General features: G+C 46.3%; 2 protein-coding genes across 5 annotated transcripts in view; one reads left to right on the top strand and one right to left on the bottom strand.

Annotated features, from left to right (window-relative positions):
- The first annotated feature begins 254 nt into the window (after positions 1–254).
- Positions 255–2,512, top strand: LOC126573377 (integrator complex subunit 10). Its single transcript, XM_050233449.1, has 4 exons — positions 255–433; positions 507–574; positions 644–905; positions 979–2,512. Exons 1-4 carry the CDS (start codon positions 311–313, stop codon positions 2,413–2,415), a joined length of 1,890 nt encoding a protein of 629 aa, XP_050089406.1. The 5' UTR covers positions 255–310; the 3' UTR covers positions 2,416–2,512.
- A 58-nt stretch (positions 2,513–2,570) lies between these two features.
- LOC126573342 (mucin-2) overlaps positions 2,571–23,295 on the bottom strand; it is a 28,271-nt gene continuing 7,546 nt past the window's right edge. The window contains exons 2-7 of one of the 4 annotated variants that reach the window (XM_050233388.1): positions 21,225–21,358; positions 6,123–7,890; positions 5,358–6,050; positions 5,169–5,273; positions 3,859–5,095; positions 2,571–3,780 (exon numbers count right to left, since the gene is read on the bottom strand). In XM_050233388.1, coding sequence (XP_050089345.1) covers positions 2,814–3,780; positions 3,859–5,095; positions 5,169–5,273; positions 5,358–6,050; positions 6,123–7,890; positions 21,225–21,266 — 4,812 coding nt within the window. In that variant the 5' untranslated portion in view covers positions 21,267–21,358 and the 3' untranslated portion in view covers positions 2,571–2,813. Of the gene's footprint in view, positions 5,096–5,168; positions 5,274–5,357; positions 6,051–6,122; positions 7,891–21,224; positions 21,359–23,295 lie in introns of all 4 variants that reach the window. The other 3 variants (XM_050233397.1, XM_050233379.1, XM_050233370.1) reach the window with 3 other exon arrangements.

Below are 23,295 nucleotides of genomic sequence, written 5' to 3'. Positions count from 1 at the left end.
ACTTGAAGTACCCCGTTGACACAGCACATTATCTCCTGTTAAGGCTTAACAGGAGCGCGCCATACAAATTCTACTCTGTTAGGCATTAACAGGAGCGAATTCGAGCCATCTGGAACCCGACTCAAATTTGCTCCTGTTAATGTTTAACAGGGGAGAATTTGTATGGCGCTGTTGCGCGGAGAGAGAAAATGGTCTCTGTCAATAGGGTTGGGATTCCCACGCTGTCACCCAGCTGTCAAGGTGGATTTGTTATTGTTTTGGTTTTTTCGGTGGATTTTCCTTTCGGGATTTCGCCGATTTTCTGCGGAAAATGGAAGTTTTATCGAATGAAAAATACCTGATTGCTCGTGCGAAAGAGTCCACCGATCCTTACAAAGCCAAGGCGTGGATCATAGCGGCTAAAACGCTCTTTCCAAACGATTTCGGTGTACAGGTACGTGGTCGCGGTTTCCTCCTAGCGTTCTTCCCGTTCTAGCGATCTCGCCGGGTTCCTTTTTTCGTTTCAGTTCGAGGCCTACGAGATTGAGAAAAATGCCAACAACTTCGAGGAAGCGGCCAAGTGCCTCGGTTATATGTGAGTAGAAAAGGAATCGAATGTCTGTAACGATTGATACTCATCAACCTCCCAAAAATTCGCCCTCAGTGTCATGACTTTCCATGGTGCTCATCAAACGCCGTCGAACTTCCTGAACGAGATATCCGCGATGACCAACGCGTTACGCATCCCGGAGGGAACTGCAACTCCCGAGCAGGAGTTTTACGTGAAAATGTTCCAGTACATTTCGTACGAAGTCCAGCACCAGATACTGCTACTGACGGCAGCGCATTCCAATAACAATCTAGATCATTGCCGCTTGATTCTGCTGCTGCTGAAGCGCTTCCCACAGGCGATATCCACTCATGCGGTAAGGGCCGTTTCTTGGGGCTACGGCCGATCGTATATTTCAGCACACTAACCCGGTTCGTTCTTTTCTTCAGCCTCGCTTGCTCGAAACATTGATACAAAACGTGGCAGTGCCGAGCTTCAAGGAGATGCTGTTCAATGAAGCCATTCCGTTGGTCTTCAATCGTGCGCCCGACTTAGCGCCCCAACACGTGCACCAGTTGATGGCCGTGTGTTTCGAGTATTATCTCAGCCAGATGTTGAGCAGCGAGTGTGAGGATCGTGTTCGATCGGTAAATGATTGCTGGAAAAAAATATTCGACATTCTTGACTTTTGTGGCAAAATCCTTAAATGGGAACCGTTCGTACTGTTTAAAAAGAGCTGGAGCAAGGACGTCTATTGGCAGAAGATCATCCATATCTATAAGCTCGATCCTTTCGGGTCGACGGAAAGCAAACAGATCCTGTTCTGCGCCACTGTCGTGTTCGTTCTGGCGTTGCAGGAGTACATTGGACATTCGAAGCTTCGATCGAAGGATGGAACCACCGAGACGGAAGTGATACTGGTCGAGGCACTGAAAGATGTGACTCTCGATATGAAACATCGACCATTGGAGGGAGTGCTCGAGATTCCGCACATTCTGGTTACGGCACCGGTTAGTGCGGATGCACCAAACTGTTTTATCGCCTGTCACAGTTGCTGGCAATTGCTACATTCGACCGAACGCATGAAGAGCGACTTTGCACAGCTTATACTATGCCTTCCGCAACTCTCTGGATGGATGCAAAAGTTCTTAATCGATCTGTACGTGTGCGTAGGGCAGCATGACGAAACGGCCACCTTGCTGCAATCACCAAACGTTGTCTCGATGGGTGCGCTAGAGAAATCTGTTCGTCAGTTTGCACTTAACCTCGCGCAAGGACCCGTTTCGGTTCATCTGTTTGATCAGATCCTCACAATCTTGAAACATCTGCCTCAGGCGCCATCCGGTGGATCGTACCTGGAGAACGTTGCACTTACACCAACGGCACGGCTACTCATGCTGATACCGCTCACGAAGCGAGCCATTTTGCATTATCTCGTGCAGACATTGGTAGCGATCCTGAAACCGAAGCTGGTCGATCCGGAGTGTAGCAACTCAGTGCTCGGCAATTTATTGGTGCTGTCGCAGCTTAACTGGCCGCACGAGTCGACGACGGTGGAAATCATTTTCGAAATCATCAAGAGCCGGCGTCAGTTTTCGTACCTGCTGTTTACGAGCTACATCATCACCGCGGAGATTATCGAGGAGTTTATGCACCTGTGGACGCATTCTCCGGAAGTAAAATTGGAGTTGGCTATGCCGCAACAGAGCTTGGCAACGGGGGCGCGTCGTATTGGTACACGAGGTGCTGATAAGGGAGTTAAGGAGGACTTTAAGCAGACAATACGGCAGCAGATAGCACGCAGTAACGATGATATTGATGAGCTGATGATGCAGTTTCTCCAGCACCAACATCTGTCTCTGGTGCAAAATGTTTTTGAGAAATGATTGCCCATGTATTGGCGCATACCTGAGGCTGGAAGGTTGTCTACCGTGATACCTTGCAAGCAGGACATCAGTAGAAATAAACAAATCTACCTTGGTATTTCAGAGAGTATTTAATAGTTCTTCTTTCATATTTTATATGAGATGCAGCACGGTGCTCTTGGGAGAACTTAAACTTGGCGTATAGTAGTGTGTCGCCAAGAAACATTTTATTGATCATATTTACAGTGAGCGTTCGGTACCTGATTTCTTAACAAGGCATCAGTTGCGGGTGATTGGGCCCCTTCGTCTCTTCATCTATCGTTACCTTCTTAATCTAGCTACGACTGTGTATGAGTATTATACGTTTTGACATTATGAAGGTTGGATGTCTCGCACATGGATACTTAAATATGGCCAGCTTACGATTCGGGCTCAAACTGATAGCCCTTAATGTTGAGCGTGATAGAGATGATTTCTCTAGTCGATTCACCGTCTAATTCGTTTGCTAGGTTGATGTCTCGTTTCACCCGCGATTCAACGGCGCTGATAGGGGCTGATGGGTTCACGACGTCAGGATTCGTATTGACGGTATCACCGGATGCCGTACCAGTATGGTCGCTCACATCAGCCAACGCGTTAATGTCACTGAGCGTTTCAGGGCTGAGGTGTCGGGCGAGTCTTGCGTTCGATTCGGCCGGGAACGGTGGAAGATAAGTAGCAGGAGGATTAGTACTAGTTGGTCGATAAGGCTGCGGGCAGTTGGGATCCGGTGATCCAGGGTAGCACGAGGAGGGAGTCGTAGAATCGAACGGTCTTGGACAGGCTGGATCAGGTGATCCCGGGAAGCAAGGCTTACGTGTCGTTGTTTGAGGCCGAGGAGTAGTTGGGCATCGTAGATCTGTAGACCCTGGATAGCATCGAGGAGGTGGTGTAGTTGTTGGTACTGGGCGTGGAGTGGCCTGTGGGCATCGAGGATCAGTCGATCCTGGATAGCACGATGGTCCTCGAGTAGTGGTTGGCACTGGGCGTGGAGTGGTCTGTGGGCATCGAGGATCATTTGATCCTGGATAGCACGATGGTCCTCGAGTAGTGGTTGGCACTGGGAGTGGAGTGGTCTGTGGGCATCGAGGATCGGTTGACCCTTGATAGCACGATGGTCCACGAGTAGTGGTTGGTACTGGGCGTGGAGTGGTCTGTGGGCATCGAGGATCGGTTGACCCTGGATAGCATCTAAGTGGTGGCTGTGTTGTCGGCACTGGGCGAGGAGTGGTCTGTGGGCATCGAGGATCAGTTGATCCTGGATAGCACGATGGTCCTCGAGTAGTGGTTGGCACTGGGAGTGGAGTGGTCTGTGGGCATCGAGGATCGGTTGACCCTGGATAGCATCTAAGTGGTGGCTGTGTTGTCGGCACTGGGCGAGGAGTGGTCTGTGGGCATCGAGGATCAGTTGATCCTGGATAGCACGATGGTGCTCGAGTAGTGGTTGGCACTGGGCGTGGAGTGGTCTGTGGGCATCGAGGATCAGTTGATCCTGGATAGCAGGATGGTCCTCGAGTAGTGGTTGGCACTGGGCGTGGAGTGGTCTGTGGGCATCGAGGATCAGTTGATCCTGGATAGCACGATGGTCCTCGAGTAGTGGTTGGCACTGGGAGTGGAGTGGTCTGTGGGCATCGAGGATCGGTTGACCCTTGATAGCACGATGGTGCTCGAGTAGTGGTTGGCACTGGGCGTGGAGTGGTCTGTGGGCATCGAGGATCGGTTGACCCTGGATAGCATCTAAGTGGTGGCTGTGTTGTCGGCACTGGGCGAGGAGTGGTCTGTGGGCATCGAGGATCAGTTGATCCTGGATAGCACGATGGTCCTCGAGTAGTGGTTGGCACTGGGAGTGGAGTGGTCTGTGGGCATCGAGGATCGGTTGACCCTTGATAGCACGATGGTCCACGAGTAGTGGTTGGTACTGGGCGTGGAGTGGTCTGTGGGCATCGAGGATCGGTTGACCCTGGATAGCATCTAAGTGGTGGCTGTGTTGTCGGCACTGGGCGAGGAGTGGTCTGTGGGCATCGAGGATCAGTTGATCCTGGATAGCACGATGGTGCTCGAGTAGTGGTTGGCACTGGGCGTGGAGTGGTCTGTGGGCATCGAGGATCAGTTGATCCTGGATAGCAGGATGGTCCTCGAGTAGTGGTTGGCACTGAGCGTGGAGTGGTCTGTGGGCATCGAGGATCAGTCGATCCAGGATAGCACGATGGTCCTCGAGTAGTGGTTGGTACTGGGCGAGGAGTGGTCTGTGGGCATCGTGGATCGGTTGACCCTGGATAGCATCTAAGTGGTGGCTGTGTTGTCGGCACTGGGCGAGGAGTGGTCTGTGGGCATCGAGGATCAGTTGATCCTGGATAGCACGATGGTCCTCGAGTAGTGGTCGGCACTGGGCGTGGAGTGGTCTGTGGGCATCGAGGATCAGTTGATCCTGGATAGCACGATGGTCCTCGAGTAGTGGTCGGCACTGGGCGTGGAGTGGTCTGTGGGCATCGAGGATCAGTCGATCCTGGATAGCACGATGGTCCTCGAGTAGTGGTTGGTACTGGGCGAGGAGTGGTCTGTGGGCATCGTGGATCGGTTGACCCTGGATAGCATCTAAGTGGTGGTTGTGTTGTAGGCACTGGGCGAGGAGTGGTCTGTGGGCATCGTGGATCAGTCGATCCTGATGTAATTAAGAAAGAAAAGTAATTAGTTGACACTAAGATTTTCAATATGCTTGTGGCTCTCATGATTACCTGGGAAGCATGCTGGGCGTGCAGTGGTTGTTGTTCTTTGTTGTTCCACCGGTGGTAGATATGTTTCCGAGTCCTGCTTATCAGAACATGTTGGGTCGCGCGAACCTTTAACGAGATTTAATGTTTAGTAATCAATTTAACTGATAGTAGTGCTCAATAGTAACCATATTTGATATCAGTAAAATTTACCTGGAAAGCACTTTTCAATAGGACGAGCAGTTGTTTGAGGGCAACGAGGATCACTGGATCCTGGATAACAACGAGGAGCAGGGGTTGTAGTAGGTGCGGGACGAGTGGTTGTTGGTTTAGGACATCTCGGATCATTCGATCCCGGATAGCACCTAGGTGCAGCTGTGGTTGTTGGCACTGGCCTTGTTGTCGTTTGAGGACATCGAGGATCAGTCGATCCTGGATAGCATCGAAGTGGTGGCAGTGTTGTCGGTACTGGGCGAGGAGTTGTAGGGCATCGTGCATCGGTAGACCCAGGATAACAACGCGGTGCAGGAGTAGTTGTTGGCGCTGGTCTCGTTGTAGTTTGCGGACACCGAGGATCGGTAGACCCAGGATAACAACGAGGTGCAGGAGTAGTTGTCGGTACTGGACGTGTTGTTGTTTGTGGGCATCGTGGATCAGTCGAACCGGGGTAACAGCGTGGAGCAGGTGTAGTTGTCGGTGCCGGTCTCGTTGTTTGAGGACATCGGGAATCAGTTGATCCTGGGAAGCATCGCAGTGGAGGCTGAGTGGTTGGCGTTGGTCTTGTTGTCGATGGGCATAGTGGATCACTAGAACCAGGGTAGCAGTTTGGTTTATCGACTGGAGGTAGATATGTGGCGACCTCCTTTGGTGCTGGGGTTGGCTGTGGGCAACGTGGATCAGGGGAGCCTGCATGAAAAAAAAACATGTTTTATGAAATACATTCGCAAAATACTGATAGCATATTATACACCGGCTTACCTGGGTAGCAACGAGCAGCGGGAGTTGTGGAAAGTTGAGGACGCACGAAACCTGGGCATCGCGGATCGGTTGTTCCTGGTGGGCATCTAAGAACTGGTGTCCGGCAACGAGGATCGTTGGATCCAGGGAAACAGTTCAACGCCGTAGTACTTGTCACCGACGGTACGGTTGGCACAATAGGTGCTCGCGTAGTAACTTGAGTTTGTGGGATTTCAGGCAAAAAGATGGCGATCTCTGAGCAGCGAGGATCATCGAATCGCAGCAAACAGTTGGGAACACCATCGTACACCTCTTCTTTTTCTGTTGTAGTCGTCGTACGTTGCGTGGTGCGCGGTGGTGGTGGAGGACGTGTTGTTGGACGCACACTGGGACGGAATGTGGTAGGACAGCGGGGATCCGTTGATCCAGGGAAGCATCGGAGAGGTGTTTGAGTGGAAGGAGTCGAAGGAGCGGGGGTTGGTCGTGTGCCTCGAGATCGACAACGAGGATCACGAGATCCTCGCGAGCAGTCAGGGCGCTGTGTAACGATGACGTCGTTGCACCGATCATCAGTAGAGCCTGGTTGGCAGCTAAATTCCGTGGTGGAAATGGTAGGTGGACGGGTGTTTGGAGGACGAGTGCGTCGGGAAGGTGCCGGCGCTGGTGTTGTGTAAGAAGGCGTTGTTTCGATCGGACGTGGAGGCCGGGTACCTCGACGTGGTGGTTGAGCCGTTGATGGTGGGAGCTGAGGCGCCAGGGTTGGACGTTGCGTCACCGGAGGACGACGGCCACGTGTTGGGACTATAGATGGTTGAGTGGTGGTTGGGATTGGTCTTCCCCGCGTTGGCCCCGTCGGACGACTTGTACTTGTCTGCACTGCACTGATAAGGTTCTCTTCGGCGCAAACCTGAGGTCCACAACCACCACGACAGATCTCGATATCACACTTCAAGAACACCTGCATACGATCGGGGAACTTGAAGGCTTTGATGCTATTGTGCACAACGAGCGTGGCCCCCGAACTGCCCGTTTGGGTCGTTTTCTGCCACAAACCAAACAACTTCTTCTTGCGTGAACAACCATTTTTGTCCGATAGCTGCAACCTGGCCGTGGATGCTGCATCGTAGTCTGCACTGTCGAAGGCGTAGCAATCCTTCACCGACACATCGTATTCACCTTTGGGATCGCGCAGATACACCAACACGCTGAGCGCCTCGCCAATCTTAATGATACTGGGAATAGGGGAGATGCTTGGGTAGGCTCCACGCTGTATGTCCATCCAGCACTCGACACCGCCGGTCGATGTGGGTACATTGACTACCTCCAGCTGATCGACGACGAACGGTTTGAAGATGATCGTATTCTGCTGCTGCTCGCTCTGGCTGCACGAAATACGGCGCGCGGTATCCCATACCTCCTGCACGTCCTCATCCGTTTGGATGACGAGAACGTTGTCCACCGAAGCGCACACGGCACAGGACGGTTTACTGCCGCACCCATTATATGGTACGGTGAAGGTAAACTGCCTTCCACCCTGGTTCGCTTGTACGTAGCGGCACTTGGGATCGTTATGATAGCCCTGACTGTAGATGACCCCACGGAAATCATCTTCAAACTGCACCGTCACCAGCATACCACTCCTTTGGTCACACTTGACATCGATCGTCTCGATGTGCGTGTGATCATGCTGCGATGAGCGATCACCTTGCCGAAGTACATTCCGACTGCCTCCTATCGGTGCCAGCGCATTAGCGCTATCACCAAACAGTTGCGCAAAGGTTAATGTTGTCTGGTGGAATAAATAACAGAACAAAACATATAACCATGGTCAATGTAATATAAATAATCAATCAACGATTGTTGTTGGAAAGCTTAAAATTAAATTATGTTCATAGTACCATTGTCAGTTTTTTATTTGTTCCATACGTTAGTTCCAGTAAGTTTAGGATTACGAATACCAGAAACTGGTATGCGATTTGATATCTACTGATTTGATGGAAATGAACTGTCCATCCATTTAACTGTATCCCTTGTCTGGAAATTCTTTAGCACGGACACGTGCATTCTTGAAATAGATGACCGGCTACGCATTCCAAGAAAATTAAATTCCCTTACAAACAAGCTAGCAAATCAGCGGTGAGCTATCTTTACCGAAAACTATCCCACTTCTCAGGAGTAACCTCAAATTTCCACACAAAACTTCCGTTTCGGCCAACGAGTGACTTCCGTAATTGGACCATCTCATTCGGAACGTGTGTTCGGTGGAGGCTGCCTAGGCGCTTTTGGCATTACAACGCTGACTGTCTATTTGCGTGGAATGGCAAAAATGCCATAGCATCCGTCTTGGGCCAGTACGGTGAAGGAAATTGTTCACTGATTGGAACATCGTATCGGTAGAGTATGACGATGCTGCGGAACGAATGGTAAATTGTATGGGATTGTGAAAGTGTTCTACACAGCGAATGCGACTCAACGAAAGACAAGAAACTACATCTTACTTCGGAGTGCGTAACTGAGCCACGCAACCCAAGCACATCCCTGGTTCCCGTCATGCCGAACGTGTCGTAAAGTTTACTTCCACCTTTACCCCAACGTGCGCCGAGACGCTAGGTGATAGTTCGCGCAAGGAAGATAACATTCAAGTCATCTGACGTGTAGGAAGCCATCAAAGTAGCATCTAGGAGCCCTGATTCTTCTTTCCATCGGAGTTCATCATAACAATAGAGCACCTCAGCGCCGCACCAGAAGGTGTAGTAGTAGGCGAGGCTCGGTCGTCATCAAGGATATGCGATACGGCACGTTTGCGATTTGGTGTTCGCTTCTGCTGAGAGTATTTCCAGGATGCTCGGAAAAGGTACAAAGGGGAAACAAATTACATTCTTGGCGTGGTTTCACTTTTCACTGAACCAAAGCTATTCATTCGATGGGGACCATCGTCCGTCGCGGTGAGAAAAGGAGGGACTCCAGGTGAAAATTCACAGCCACCCGGTCGCATCCGTGTACGGAGGCTTGTCAGTGTTTTTTTTTAACATATATAATGACGGACGAGCCGTATGTTTAGCCTTGCTTGTCAGTGTTGATGATAATGGTAAGCATAACCTTTTTACTGCCGTGCTGTGGTACCCGCTTCCTGAATGGTGGTGCCCATGCTGGATGAAATTTGGCCTCCACTGTGTGCACAGTTGAGTGAGCAAAATCAATACTAGAAGGACAGTCTCCCTAATAGGTCGCAGAATGCGGACCACGTGTTTGGGTACTTTAGCTGCTAGCGCCCTTTTTTATGATCGATTATGTTTGATGTGCCTATAGCGAGGAGCTGAACCATATTTCGTATAGAAAATTATTATTTCTTTTTATTGGTACATTTCATTGGAAAACTTCAACTGCTCCGCAACTTCCCTACCCACTACATGCTCTCCGTAGGTCGGAAGGTTTAATTTTGAAGAAGTAAATCAAATCGAGAAGACAATTCGTGGAAAACGGATCACCGTATAGAAAGGATTGCTGCTGTTGTGTTGTTTCATCGCTTCGTTTGACTGATTTTTTAAATTAGTTCCGTGATGGCCCAGGTACAAGATCACCTTGGTGTGGAAGAGCACAAAAAGGATTGGACTAAGTGCTTTCGCTGCACTCCAATGATCATAAATAACCTACCACATCCACTCTTTGCAAAACTTTGATTACCATCCCCTACTACTTGGAACTAAAGTCAGTCGCAAGTGCGGAAAGCAATGTTTCTCTTTTTGTATCCTTCCCTTGTTGGATAATGGAAATGCTTCTGTATCAGTGTAGAAAAGAAGGCCAAACTCTCTTCCAATCACTCCCAAAAGGCACCACGCGGCTCGGTCCGAATAATAAATAAATAGCCGACCAATCCCTCGCTCGGCCACGGAAAAGGATGGTAAATTAAATTCGCATTCCCTTAAACAAGGTACATTGTAAGTAGAGATAGGGTTGTCCCGCATTGTTTCTAGCCTGACAATCCTTTCGCCTTTTTTTTCTTTGGAGATTGATGGTTTTTGTTACTAGAGAGCGCTAGAAAGTGTGGTGCATAAATGAATTATATCGTTTCGATTTTCTCTTTCCTTCGGTTCGCCCATTAAGGAAAAGGTGGTCCCTCATTGTATTGATCTGAAAAAGAGAACTGAAATGATTTTGCCAAATGATTTTTCCAGAATCCTTCTTCGCGTAACAATACTGTATTTATTAAATGGGTGTAATGTGTTTAACTTCATCATTACCACCGTGTTGAGGTTTCTAGGGCGATTGCTTACTGCGTAGAAAGTATTTATAGAAATCACCTTTGATAGAAAGGATCTTTTGCGGTTTAATAATAACCACCGCGAATCATGGTGTAGAAAGTTGTCCTTGTTATAACCCATTAACAAGGACAGCTCAACTTTTTTTTTCTCGAAGTATGACACGCTACTGACTAACACCAGAATCATCAGATCGAGACATTGCAATCCAACAACTGGGGATTTATTTAATTAAATAACTTGCTACGAATTAGACCAGGACTAACACAAACCACGTTACGCTTCCTCGTTACGTGGTAAGGAAAAACAATTTAAACTTCAGTTCCTGGATTTGACCAGGAAGATAGGTTACTATTGCTGGAAACCGGATGGATGGAACCGAATGCAGTATGAAGTTAATTCGGTTTAGTCAGAACTCCGATCAGAACACGAAACAGTGCCTGTTTCATGTTTCACGCCTCACTGTTGCGCCGTGATGGGCACCGACAATATTGAACAGATAGATGGATAGTAAACGATTCGTCTGTAAATTACATCGGCAATGTTAGTAAGAGGTAGTGGAGGTGTGTTTTTTGCGATTTGTCTAGTGTAGGTGTGATTAGTTTTAGACGGTAAACTACGTTATCTTATTATTATTTACAATGGTTACTACCAATGTTGTTTCCAGGAACAATGCAACGGTGATTAGTGACAATTTAAACCAAAAAAGTTTTACAAGCACATTAGTATGATTTACTTGTTTAACGTGTTGCGACGCAGAATGATGGATTGTGGTTTGTATAATTAACAAATTTCAAACAATGTTTTGGACACGCATCAAAGTTTTGATGAATTTTCTGCTCACTACACCGGAAACCGACAAATAATAATGTTGATAATACTACCCGACGTTTAATACCACACGTTTTAATGGAGTTTTTATGTTGAATGTGGGGTTGTCAATTAGAGCACGATTTGCTCATGATTAGTTAGGCAAACAATTATGAAGGAAGACATTTAGTTATCCTTCCTGACATAAATGCTATGTTCAGCCTATCTTTAACAACCTACGAATTCCATCATATGCGGTATCATGTTTGAAAGCTATTATTTCCCAGGGGGGGGGGGGGGGGGGATTCAGATATATCCATTACCGGAAGTGTGAACAGCCAGGAAAAGCATTGCCCATCGCAGCATCACAGCCAACCGTTACTGTTTACTTGTTTGGATTGGTAATGTTTGTCATCAGCAAGAAGCATCGAGTAAACAGGCGACCTGTGGTGCAATGCACACCCAGTCGTTACCGGTCAGGTCGGAGCGCAGAACCATACGTAATCCGTTTTCATTTCAACGAATACATCATCAGAGCCCGTTGGACTGGCTAGTCCGTAAGCAAGGCTGCTTCACGTTACGCGGTGGTTCATTCATTTCGGCACCAAGATTATGCTACGGGTAGGGTTGCTGACGGTTTGTGGACCATGTGCGGTAGCTGCGGACGTGGAGATCGGTATTTTGACAATTTTAAGCGCGAATATGCAAATTAATGGATTTTGCGGGCGAACTGTTGCCGTGATGACGATCGTGTTGAGATAGCACCTAGGTTCCCGCCTCCAACCCTCTCAAGGTCGATGGAGATTTGGTGTATGATAAAATGGATTTTGTCATCGAAGGCAATCACATGTCGGTGTCGGCCACGAGTGGAACCTGTTTTGGCGTGGCGCAAGGGAGGAATTAGAAATCGATAACCAGACGATACGCGGTTATTTCTGGTGCGTTTTCAAGGCCAACATATTTCAACGTCTTCGTGTTTGACATTGCGGAAATAGCCATTGCCAAATTGTAGTTTGTGGATTCTATTTATATGTTATTAGTTTCGCTTAAAGAGTATTGTGTAAAAGTTTTGGATAAATTGAAGAAAAACTGACAAAGATACAATTTTTTGAAAATCCGCGTTTCATATAAGGCTCCATGCAGCCCGCTACTTTGAAGAGCGTTTCCCAAAACCAACGTTTTCAAAGTCGGTGCCCATCGTACCGTAAAAACTACTGGGCCAATCGTTTTGAAATTTTTTACACATAATTTGTACACTTTTTGCCAGGTAGCCCCGTCGAGATATCATTAAAATTGTTTATACTTTTTTTTTTAAAAATCTGTAAAGTTCGTTTTTTATGGCAGAATCGCAAAAAGCATCACTTTTTCATCTTCAAAAATCAGCCAAAAATCGAAAAATTGGAATATCAACAAAAACTCTCCTGGGCTACCTAGATAAACTTATAATTTTTCTGACGAATATCGATTTGTAATTTTCTGATGACCCGTCACGCAGCTACGATGGGCACCAGAAAAAGTATCTTTTCGAAGACACGACTGCCTAAATTTGATGCCATGGATTAATTTCTCAATGAATGTTGCTCAAAACAATACCAAATATTCTTCAAAAATTGTTGTTTAATATGCCATTTACTTGCAAAAATAAAGTAGAATGGTTACGTCACAAAAAATCGTCAAAAACGGGCCTTTTTTTGGCCCGAAAATACCGAAGTCCCCCCTTAATGCTAACGAACGATGAATAGATTTCTAATGGAAATAGTTGATTGGAAATTGATTTTCATAAAAGTAGGTATGAAAATTCGTTTCCCAATATTTGTGCAAACCATTCCATTAATTCTTCATGAGGTGTAGATGGCATTCGTCGATGTACCATCCATTATTATAAATGGTGGTGAATATTATGGGAAAAAACATTCCCCAAAAACAGCCACCGAACGATGAATACCTACGCCTGACCCGACATCGCATCATCGACATTGAGCGTATCTGACGCACGCCCGTTCTGCGTCATTAAACAATGTTACACGGTGGGAACCCCGGGTTGTTGGCCTGGGTAGCGATCGCGGTTGTAAGATGTAAATGCGGATTATCGGCGATTATCAAGGCATCCCCAAAATGGGTCACCGTCGGTGGATGGACACTATACGTGATCACTTCTTTTCGCCTTCCCTTTCATCTCAGAGCCCGCTTGCCAATGCGTGTAAAGGTGGCCCAGGTGAAGTGAACGGTCCCTGGTGAACTCTGATCTGGGTTATGCGCGACTGAATTTATGAATGACCCGCCAGCTTAGCCTTTGCAGCAACATAAGTAGATAACGTAATGCGTTCTGCTATCTTGTCAGTCTTGCTTGGATGCCTACCTTGAAATGCAGGAAAACATTACAAGGTGTCTCGCAGGAAGGGTCTTCTTCATAGCTTGAAGCTAGAAGTCAAGTGTCAATCTGTTAACCGCAAGCTACGGGCAATCATGCGAGAAGAAAAGTAATATTACTGCACCTGAGGCATCATACATGGGTATCGCAAAAGGTGAAGTCCCCGTGCAACCATGAAAAGGTCACACCTCAGCAGGTCCACAGCGACAATCTCAAGCCTCAAATTATCGCCTAATATGCAATCGATAATATTGACCTTGCGGGCTTATGTGGTACTTTTTATGATAATAGAAGACGTTATTTGGAATGAATACTTCAAATGACATGTTGAGCTAAACAGACGGATTGGCACACACTGAAGCTTTTTCTCGACCATTATGGATGAGCTACATGCAATCGATTCCAGTGAGTTGCACTACATCAAAACGTTTGCAAAAGTGGCAAGGTCCCGGAACCGTGAATTGGAGTTTCAATAATAAGCAAACCTGTTGCGACATGAGATCGACAATCACGACCAATCTGAGGGTCATGTCCTTCTCGAGATATCCTGACGTGTGACTCAATCTATGAAATCATCTGGACCCTCAATCAGTAGTGATCACGTTAGCTGTGACCTATTATGTTTACACACATAAGCACAATATGGAGCCATCGTAGTGCACTGACGGAGCTCATCGCGAATAAATGTCACTAACTTGATCCCAACTCTATCGATAATGCAGCGTGAAAATATACTTACATAAGTGGTCACTATAGAAAGAAATTAATAATTTGTCACTAGCTAAACATACGGCTCGTCCGTCATTATATATGTTAAAAAAAATTTCAATAGCTACGAAACGCATTTCGTTGTTTCATCTGTTCCTTTTATGGATCTAATCGACACATTATTGCAGCTTTGTTATAATGTTTTTCTGGCTTTCTGTCAGTTTTTATAGTGTATTCGTGTTTTAGTGTATTCGTACTTTATATTTAATTTTTATCATTTGAAAAGCGCAACACAGAGTAAAGGAACGGACGTTGAATGTGAAACACAGTAAATTGGCTTTGTGTATTCGGGTACCACAACACAATGAATAACGTAATTCGTATAGTACATCGATATAATGACTATTTTTGGCGGTTTGCTTTTCATAGTGTGGTAAATCTGGAGCTTGAATCAATAAATTAATCATTATTATGTGAGGACTTGGGGTAATAAATGTGCGTCTTCGTAGAGATTCATTAGAAATAGTAATTTAAATAAATAGCAATCGTTCGCGTCTGATGGAGATAATGAGGATGAATTTAGCTGTTAATTGTGCCTCACGCCCCTAAGAATTCAAATCTCCTTCAACCAAACGACTATCTGCGTTGCATAAATTAATCGGTAAAACAAACTGGCGTTCAGAAGCGATCGCACATACTTTGCCGAACGGCAAATTGCCTTAAAACTAGCCAAGCATCTTGCCGGGTGACATAACATCGAATGAACCATCCAATTGCTGGGCGACCTTGACTGCGCTCTCGGCGGTTTCTCACCTCGTTGGAGCTCGTCTGCTGTTTTAATGTTCAATTTTTCATCCCATCCTTGCAGACGGTACCAAGGATCGAACATTATCGAAAGCCGAAAGCTAACCGGTTCCAACGGGCTGCGCCTCGCCTAAGGCGGATTAATGGTTCGACCTTTTGTCGATTAATCATTAACAATGTTTTTGACGTTTGCTAGTGAGGCTTTGACTTGGTTGACTGAGTGTGAAATGAGCATGATGCAGCTGGCTGCATCGCAGGATGTGTAAAGCTAGCTGCCTAACAGAAGTTCAGTGCTGAAATGTGAGCAGTCTTTCTGGGTTGATCATGTAGGTTACCCCCATCCTTTAGACCTTCCCTACGCATCGATGTGCATGAACGGTGCATTCTAATCCAACCTAAACGAATAGATATCCCTTTCAGCTCTACATTGGAATATCGCTCATGGATCGACGGCAAATTTATCGTTCATTGTGTAGATGGTTGATTGACAATGTCAGAAATTACTGGTTTATGTTGCCCTGCTGATTGACTTATTGAGCTGAGAAGCGCAAACCGAATCGAACTCATCTTTGACCAATCGAAAGGTTACCAGTCGTTGGAGAATGAAGATCGCGTAACGCGGAGAGCAACGCGAAGGGGTCCAGAGTTAATAGTACGCATCATAATTACTGTCTCCGGTTAATGGAGTTTGGATTTGTTTGATGCTCCAGCAAATGCCGTTTTTGCTGCACAGCGCGCAGGCCAAATGTCACATTGCGTTCGGTACGATGGTTTTGAATCAGGCTGTTTCGATTGCCCTTCGTCATCGTATTGTGTCATCGATCTAGGTACGCGAAAGAGAAAGGGCATGGCAGTGTCTTGGGGTAATGTTTTGGTGTTAGCAAGAGCAGTTGTTACTGCTTGTGCAACGTACGAGTCATGCGTGTTCCAAGGCAAGGCAAGTAAGGTAATCGTTTGCAGGGATGGTCAATGACCTATGATTTGATTTGAGCAGCAGGAGCGTTAAATTTTAGTAAAAGCACAAGTATACAAAAAATAAGACGAGACAAATGCAATGAAAAGAGACCGCGCACATACGGCACATGACGAGGTTCGAAGTATTTTTTTTTAATGGATTCGCCCACCGACAACTGCCTGCGACATACTGGGGCGAATTTTTAATATTTCGCAAAAAAAGCAAAAAAAATAGTGTCCACTTATCCACGTTTGCTCACTCTCAACCGACGTAGGTATTATGTAAATTAATCTCGTATATAGGTTAAGCTAACAGGCCATCTTTTTGTGTAATAAAGTAAATGCAAAATATATGTTTCCCGATGTGGTGAAATGTTTAGTACGACGCTGCACGCATCTTAACTCCTCCATTAAATCCTGTGCTCAGTTGGAACCATTCCACGAAGGTCGCTTATCATATATAGCAAAATGAAACTGATTGAAAAGACAGCTTCAAACGATTTGTTGGGTAGAGTAAATGATCGATGGAGCATAAGGAAAGTACCATTCATCAAATCGCCATGGCCAATTACAATCGAGCCGGTAATCGCCTGAAGGATATACGGTTGCAACCCAGCCTTATCTAACATTATGACCTTTCTAAGAATAAAGATGCGAGTCGTCTGGTGGTTTGCCAGCCGTCAGCAGGATCACCGCAATCGATTGGAGAAACAGAAGACGAGAAATTGATTGATGACCCATCGAGGTGTATCTCGTTTGCCCAAAAGATTTGGTCGAAGTATTACATTATATATTTAGTCTCCACAGTCAATAGTCATAGGCAGCACCCTTGCCAACCTGTTGCTTAAAGCCAAATAGTGGAGCTGTGCAATCCTGATGACGCGTCAGCACCGTGCGTCGTTGCTGTTGCACATGGGTAGAGTATTAACGAAATGACGCGGAATGCTTTTTCCTTTTGTTCATTCAACCGGTTGGAAGCTCCGCTGACGACAAGCGAGCAATGCGAAGGACATCCTGAACGGTCGGATCTTCCGCAGTTGATTCAGATTATAGATCATTGCTGCATCGTGCTTAGTTCCTGTAACTAGGGTTACATGAATCCGTAAAGTCACGCCGATATACGACAAACGCTGCATCTGAATATTCAAATGACAGTTCGAGAAAAGTAGACCGTGCATCCGTTGTGTGAAATGCTGGATACGATGTTCCAATCACTGGAACAAAAACGATGAGATAAGCGATATTGAATGTAAAGCTAGGCCATTTCACCATCTTGAAAGGGATTCTGGGTCAGTCAGGATTTTATAATACGTGGCTATCGTCGCATCAACTCGTTGACGTTGCATCCACGATTTACCAATTCGTGTCATTCCTACGTTAGATAAAACTACCCCAAAAACTGGTCCGAAGGGCAGCAAGGGCGCTATGGGTTACTGGTCAAGTGGTTTGACTGGTCCAGCCATAACATTGTATAGCCGATACAGGACACAGACGAACACCCGTGCACGTGGTGGTTCACGCAATCCAACCCAATCGCTAGCCTCAGTGGTTAGACATAGCCACAGGTATACCGATTCGTTGACTCATGCCGGCAAACGAGGGATGGTTGGAGTTATTTTTTCCCAAACCGGTCACATGTTAAAATATGCAAAAAAATAATCCTCCGCTCCGTTGTCACGCATGAGTCAACGTTCCCATTTGGTTGATCGTGTGCGTGGGTTTCCGAGATCATCACAAGACGTAGCATGAAGCACGCATCATCTTCTGAACGGCCGCCGCGTCGTTTGGGTGGAGTCTTCGGCTTGTGCGTGAGAATTTGCATAAAAACATATCGTGCGATTCGTTAAAACTTTTCAAGGTCTAAAAGGATGAGCGCCTGCAAATCATCCGCTGGTGCTTTGGACGAACCACTCTGTCTTCTATTCACTGCTGTCCGCCAACTCCGGACCCTAGAAGCACGAATTTTACTATAGATGAGCAACGTGCTTGAGTTAGGTCCTACGCACAGGTCCGACCGGACGATCGGACGGATTTGTTTGCTCAGCATCCATCCGGTTGACATTTACTGGTGGATTGAAAAATAATTTTCGTCGTCGTCGTCGTCGCCGTCCTCTTCAACGATGTGAGGCACGCGGTTTATGACTACGGTTTCTTCTTCAGCAGCCAGCAAGGCTAATGATGACGATAAATGACAAACTGTGCCTGCTGTAGAGCTATTTTAGGTATAGCATTAGGTCCATCGCGTGTAGCGGAAACTGCCGTGGAAAGGACACATGTTTTCGTATATTTACCAATTCGTATTGTGTCGCTAGATCCGCCTAGAACTCGCTAGGGTGAGGTCACACCTTTGGCTGCTGCTATTATAATCGTGCGTTTTGCTCGAGAGAATCTAATCGATTAGCATTTTTCCGCCAAAATGGCTTTTTGCGTGCCTCGTGCTCATGTCACTGTCCTCGAGCAGGCACTTATGGATGAGACGAAACGATCTCATCAAACGGCAGCAGGGGGAAAGGCTTAGAAGTCTCTGTCATGCTCAGCTCTCAGCGATCATTTGGTTATTTGTTTTGGAACTGAATTTGATGGTGTGACAATTCGAATGCGACGAAATTAATGTATCTTTAATAATGCCATCTACAGGCAAAGACGCGCAGAGGGTAGCGGTAAGCGTGTGAATAATCCTGCTCTTAGGTGGGATTGACAAACGACGGGTTCATTCAGTTGATGTACGCCAATACTGATTTAGGTGGTACCAAGGGTCCCACAATCTTTAAATCCAACATCAAATACATTAGCTCGAGCGGTTCTCACACCTTTCGTGAGTTCGTAGCAGAGTCAGATTAATCAGGCATTTACTAGGGACAAGCGGATAAGTGACGAACTGTAATCAACAAACCATTAGTGGAGCAGACTGCTTCTTGAAGCCGCTGGCCGGACAGCTTCCCTACGGCCTCTCCAAAATTACGCTCGTTAGGTTTGGCTGGAGGTCATCCGAGCAGCACCGAAGGGTCACACTGGCCTTGAGGGGGTCCATGTGAGAAAAAAAGGGGAGAAAGACGATCGAAGATTCAACACGAATGCCTAAAAATGATGGACCAAAGCCCCAATGTCCGATGGCCCGGTGACCCAATGATGAGGGGCTGCACGATGCTGAGCAAAGTCTCGTTCGCCCCAGGGGGCTATCTCGAAGCACACCCCGATGCTGTGGCGCTCTTATGTAACCCCGAGTATGGTGGCTTTTATGCCTTTCCTTGGGGGGTATTTTTAGTTTTTTGAAGATGCTCCGATGGTCAGCCGTCGGCGGGGGTAATAAATACTTTTCTGTTTGATGTCTCAACACGCGCGTCCTCAGCGATCAACCTACGACATTATTACCATTTACATTTCACTTTCGTCTTTCACTTTCGATTGGAACGAGAGAACGGATTACCGAAATCGTATCAACTTCCATATCGTGAAGAAGATCGAGGAAAAATGCTCTGCTCGTGATGAAGCTCACGCCAACGACACCCTCGTGGAGTCCTCTTTGACCCAAGATCCGATCTCTGTGATTGATCGCGTGGTGCAAAAAACAGCCATCACCCTACGCAAAGAGGAGAGCGATGATGCGCAAACCGCGCATATGATGCAATCAGTCCCGAATGGGTGGTTTGTGGTGTCTGGCGTCTCGGACTGGAAGTTGAATTTCAATTGAACGTGTCGTGGGGTGTGGCCTGAAGATGTAGCCGAGCTTTCTTCTCTCGTCTGCCGGGTCGGTTCAAGAGGCTCCCACAACACGCCGCGGTCGCGGTCCTGGACACCTCTCTGGGTGGATGATTTGGTAATTCTCCAATTACGGTGAAGGTGACAAACAGGTTGTGCCATGGAGGCCACCTCTTTCTCATCTCTTCGACTTCTTCTTCTTGCTTTGGCTTTACTGTTGAACAACCGGCGACATAATAATAACAATCGGAACATGATTGATATTGCATACGAAGCGACGTTGTTAAGAGCGTATTGACATTCAGTATATGCACCTCACTTCCACATTCAAACCTAACAATTATGGTTAGAGTATTTACCAATCACTGTTTGAATTCAAAACATTCGGCTTCCGTGTGATCTTTCGCGGCATTCTTCTGTTTCCAGTCAGGAAATGTCCTTCGCTCATTCGATATCAAAGAGAATTTTTTAAACAAATTTGAATATTCAAAAACCACAACTCACGCATATAGTACAATTGTGAACACCACATTCCATCCAATTTAAGCTATCGTGTGAACACAACCAACACCGAAAAGGTGGGGCGTTTTATTCCGGTTTTTTCCGTGTTTAGGGCCGTCTATAAATGGTTCAAATGTATTCGTTCCACTGATGCTAGTAGTAGGGTTTCGTTTCATGGTAAAACATACTTGAAAGCTTCAGCTTCTATACATATTTTTTGTTGCTTTGGTTGATAAGGCGTACGCTATGGTCGTCTGAGTTGGGTACTTTCGCTTTTTACAACATTCCTTCTTTGTTTCTAATTGAAACCAATCGCAAAAAATCGATTATTTTTTACGAAGACAGAAAGCAAATTTAAGATACAATTGAATTATTCAAATTTATCTGTTTCACACTCTGCCTGCCTAGTGACACCATTCTAGAGCGGCAAATGGTAACAGCACAGATCAGGCGTGGAATATGATCTGGTTTCCGAGAATCAGAAATCGAATTAGTACCCCTCCCCATGAGCCCCAAATTTGCTTCGATCCTGACAGCCTTCCGAAATTCTCCCCTCCGCCCATATACCGTGCTTCGTTCCAAGCGGTCACTGAAGCAAATTATCAACCTAGACCGACCACACCTGGATTTCGATTTCTTTTAATCAAAATCATCGCTATGCTGGCCAGTGGATGATTTCGGAAAAATTTGCATACCAGAATAGATTAGCATAAAGTGAAGGATACTGAGCGATAGGCACGGGGCCTGCTGCTTGCCAATTGCTTGCGTCTTCGGGACTACTAAGTTTTTATCGGTCCCAAAAGTGCGTGCTGCATTGGGTGGTTGCGGGTTGCGATCGATTTGCGTTAGTCAGGCTGCCAGCCTTTCACACCCGGTACGATATGCAAATGATGTCCCAAACCGTCCTTTAGGGATGTTTGTTCCATTATTAAAAAATGGTCGCCATTGTTGGCTAGCGAAATGAGATGAATTGTTGATGGAAAACATCCCTTTTAGCTTTTTTCCGGCCGAACTCACCTGGACGAGGAAAAGGAATCCGATCGCTCGGAAGCCCAACATTTTGATGCGCTTCGTATTCCGAGAAGGTGCTGATGATACCCGGCTTAGAAGTCGTTTTGTTCGGCTTTTTCGTGAGTCATGTAGCAGGGAATCTGGAATTGAAGATAAAGGTACACACAATGAAACAGCTGACAGATAGAACGAGACATATCGAGGCTGTTACTACGAATGGCCAATCTGTTAAACTGGACAGAGGACAAGGTGCTTCAAAGCTAATCGAAGTTCATCGCTAGAATACACATCGAAAGGTCAAATCCGGGTGTCGGCGGGGTGTAAAGTGTACATCGAATGGAGGATAATTAAATTATTCTTATGCTAACTCCACTTCAACGATCACACAACGGGTTTGACGAAGATCTAGGTAGGATGCGAAAGGGAAACCGGTCCATCGTACCCAACAGCGTGGCAAGCTAATTTTCATTAACGTCTTCTACCGCCGATATCTTGACGAGCGGCATGAGACCGATCAGCTGAGCCAGCCAACCGTGACGCACCGCAGGCGAGGATTCACCATTACCTCTTTGCTTATTAATTGAAGCCGTTATTTGCTTGGCATTTAGGTTAGAGCTCCACGAAGATGAGATGTGATTACCTCTCCCCTCTACCGTACATCTATCAGATCACCACGAGCTGTCCAACCGCAAACGATGGACTTATCTTCACATTAACCATGCGATGACCAACCTTTGCTCTTTCTAAGCATGATCCAAAGGTTTGCCCAGGAGTGTGAGTCGTGAGTGATGCATTTTGATCGGTGTTAGATCGGGCCACTTGAAATCGCACCTCACGGTCTACTGCGGCCGATGTGGCTTGGTGATCCGAGATTCATCTTGTGCGCTTCAAGAGCCTGCAAGAGTTTGACTTTTATGATCTGTGGTCAAGCGTTTAGTCCACTTGACAGCCGGTACATTGCAAATTGATTTTCCATCTGCAAGCTAATCGTAAGTAAACGATCACCGAGCAACGTATTCTGTATCTTATGCCTTTTGCTTGTGCTTTAGCCAATAAAAATACAAGATCTTCAGCAAATATGCAGAAAATGTTTATGACAAACTATTCCCCACCACCCCCCCCCCTCCCCCCGGAACGAATGAAGAAAAAAAATAGTCGTGGAAACTAAATTTAGCATTTTGGAAAATAAAAAAAATGAATAACCGGTTTTCTTACGGCATGGGGAGACGGTCAATTTGAATGCCATATTTAGAAGAAGCATTCGCAAGGCCTGCTTCGGAGCGTTGCGGCTTATCATAACCCTCGACACTTTTAAATCCTCTTTCATACCTTTAATAATCGTAGCACTCTGCCAATCACGGATTTTGCGTGGGGGGGGGGGGGATATTAAAAGAAGAATCAAACAGAGTGTGCAACAGACAGCCTCACAAACGATGGCGGGGGAACGATTCGGACCCAACAATCCAAATAATGCCGAATGATGATTTTATTTTATGTTTATGCTGTTTTATGATCGTGGGCCCACGGCCACGCTGGTACCAGTTGATCAACTAATCAGCATTGCACGCACACTCTGTTATCGACCAACTGGTACGCCAACCATCATTGGACCACATCATACGTTGCAAAAAGTTGAATGGTTTATGGAAAAGTTCATCGATTGCAGCACGATGGTTGGATTATAACTGTGTACTTCTGCTGTTGCTGATGATGCTTCGGCGGGACATTTTTATCATTTTGGACAGCGATGCTCGCCATAAACCGTGTCCGGATGCAATACACATCACCATCAGTGGAAGTAGCGAGTATCGTTGATTTCGGAGTGTTACTGTTCGGTCGTAAAGACATCTCATATGAAAAACAGTAACATTTACGTGACGATGAGTATTATATGCTGTTGTTTTCATGGGGAGAGTGTGTAGCCACTCAGTGGTTTAATAGCAATGGCTCCAATTACAGATTAGGTTTCCTTTCAACGGAACAACTTTACACGTAACAGTGAAGTGAATGTATCTCGACAATCTTAACATACCTGCCAGAGCCTCAGAGAGCACTGAGTGGAGACATGAATTAGAAA

This window comes from Anopheles aquasalis, chromosome 2 (assembly GCF_943734665.1).
Source record: "Anopheles aquasalis chromosome 2, idAnoAquaMG_Q_19, whole genome shotgun sequence".
NCBI lineage: Eukaryota > Metazoa > Arthropoda > Insecta > Diptera > Culicidae > Anopheles > Anopheles aquasalis.
The sequence above is the reverse complement of the archived record's forward strand: the minus strand, read 5'-3'. Positions and strand labels throughout refer to the sequence as shown.

Bases quoted from the DNA above. Each gene is read 5' to 3' on its own strand.
- LOC126573377 (XM_050233449.1), top strand. From the start codon at position 311: ATGGAAGTTTTATCGAATGAAAAATACCTGATTGCTCGTGCGAAAGAG. The intron at 434-506 runs GTACGTGGTCGC...TTTTCGTTTCAG, and splicing joins CAAACGATTTCGGTGTACAG to TTCGAGGCCTACGAGATTGA. The intron at 575-643 runs GTGAGTAGAAAA...ATTCGCCCTCAG, and splicing joins GCCAAGTGCCTCGGTTATAT to TGTCATGACTTTCCATGGTG.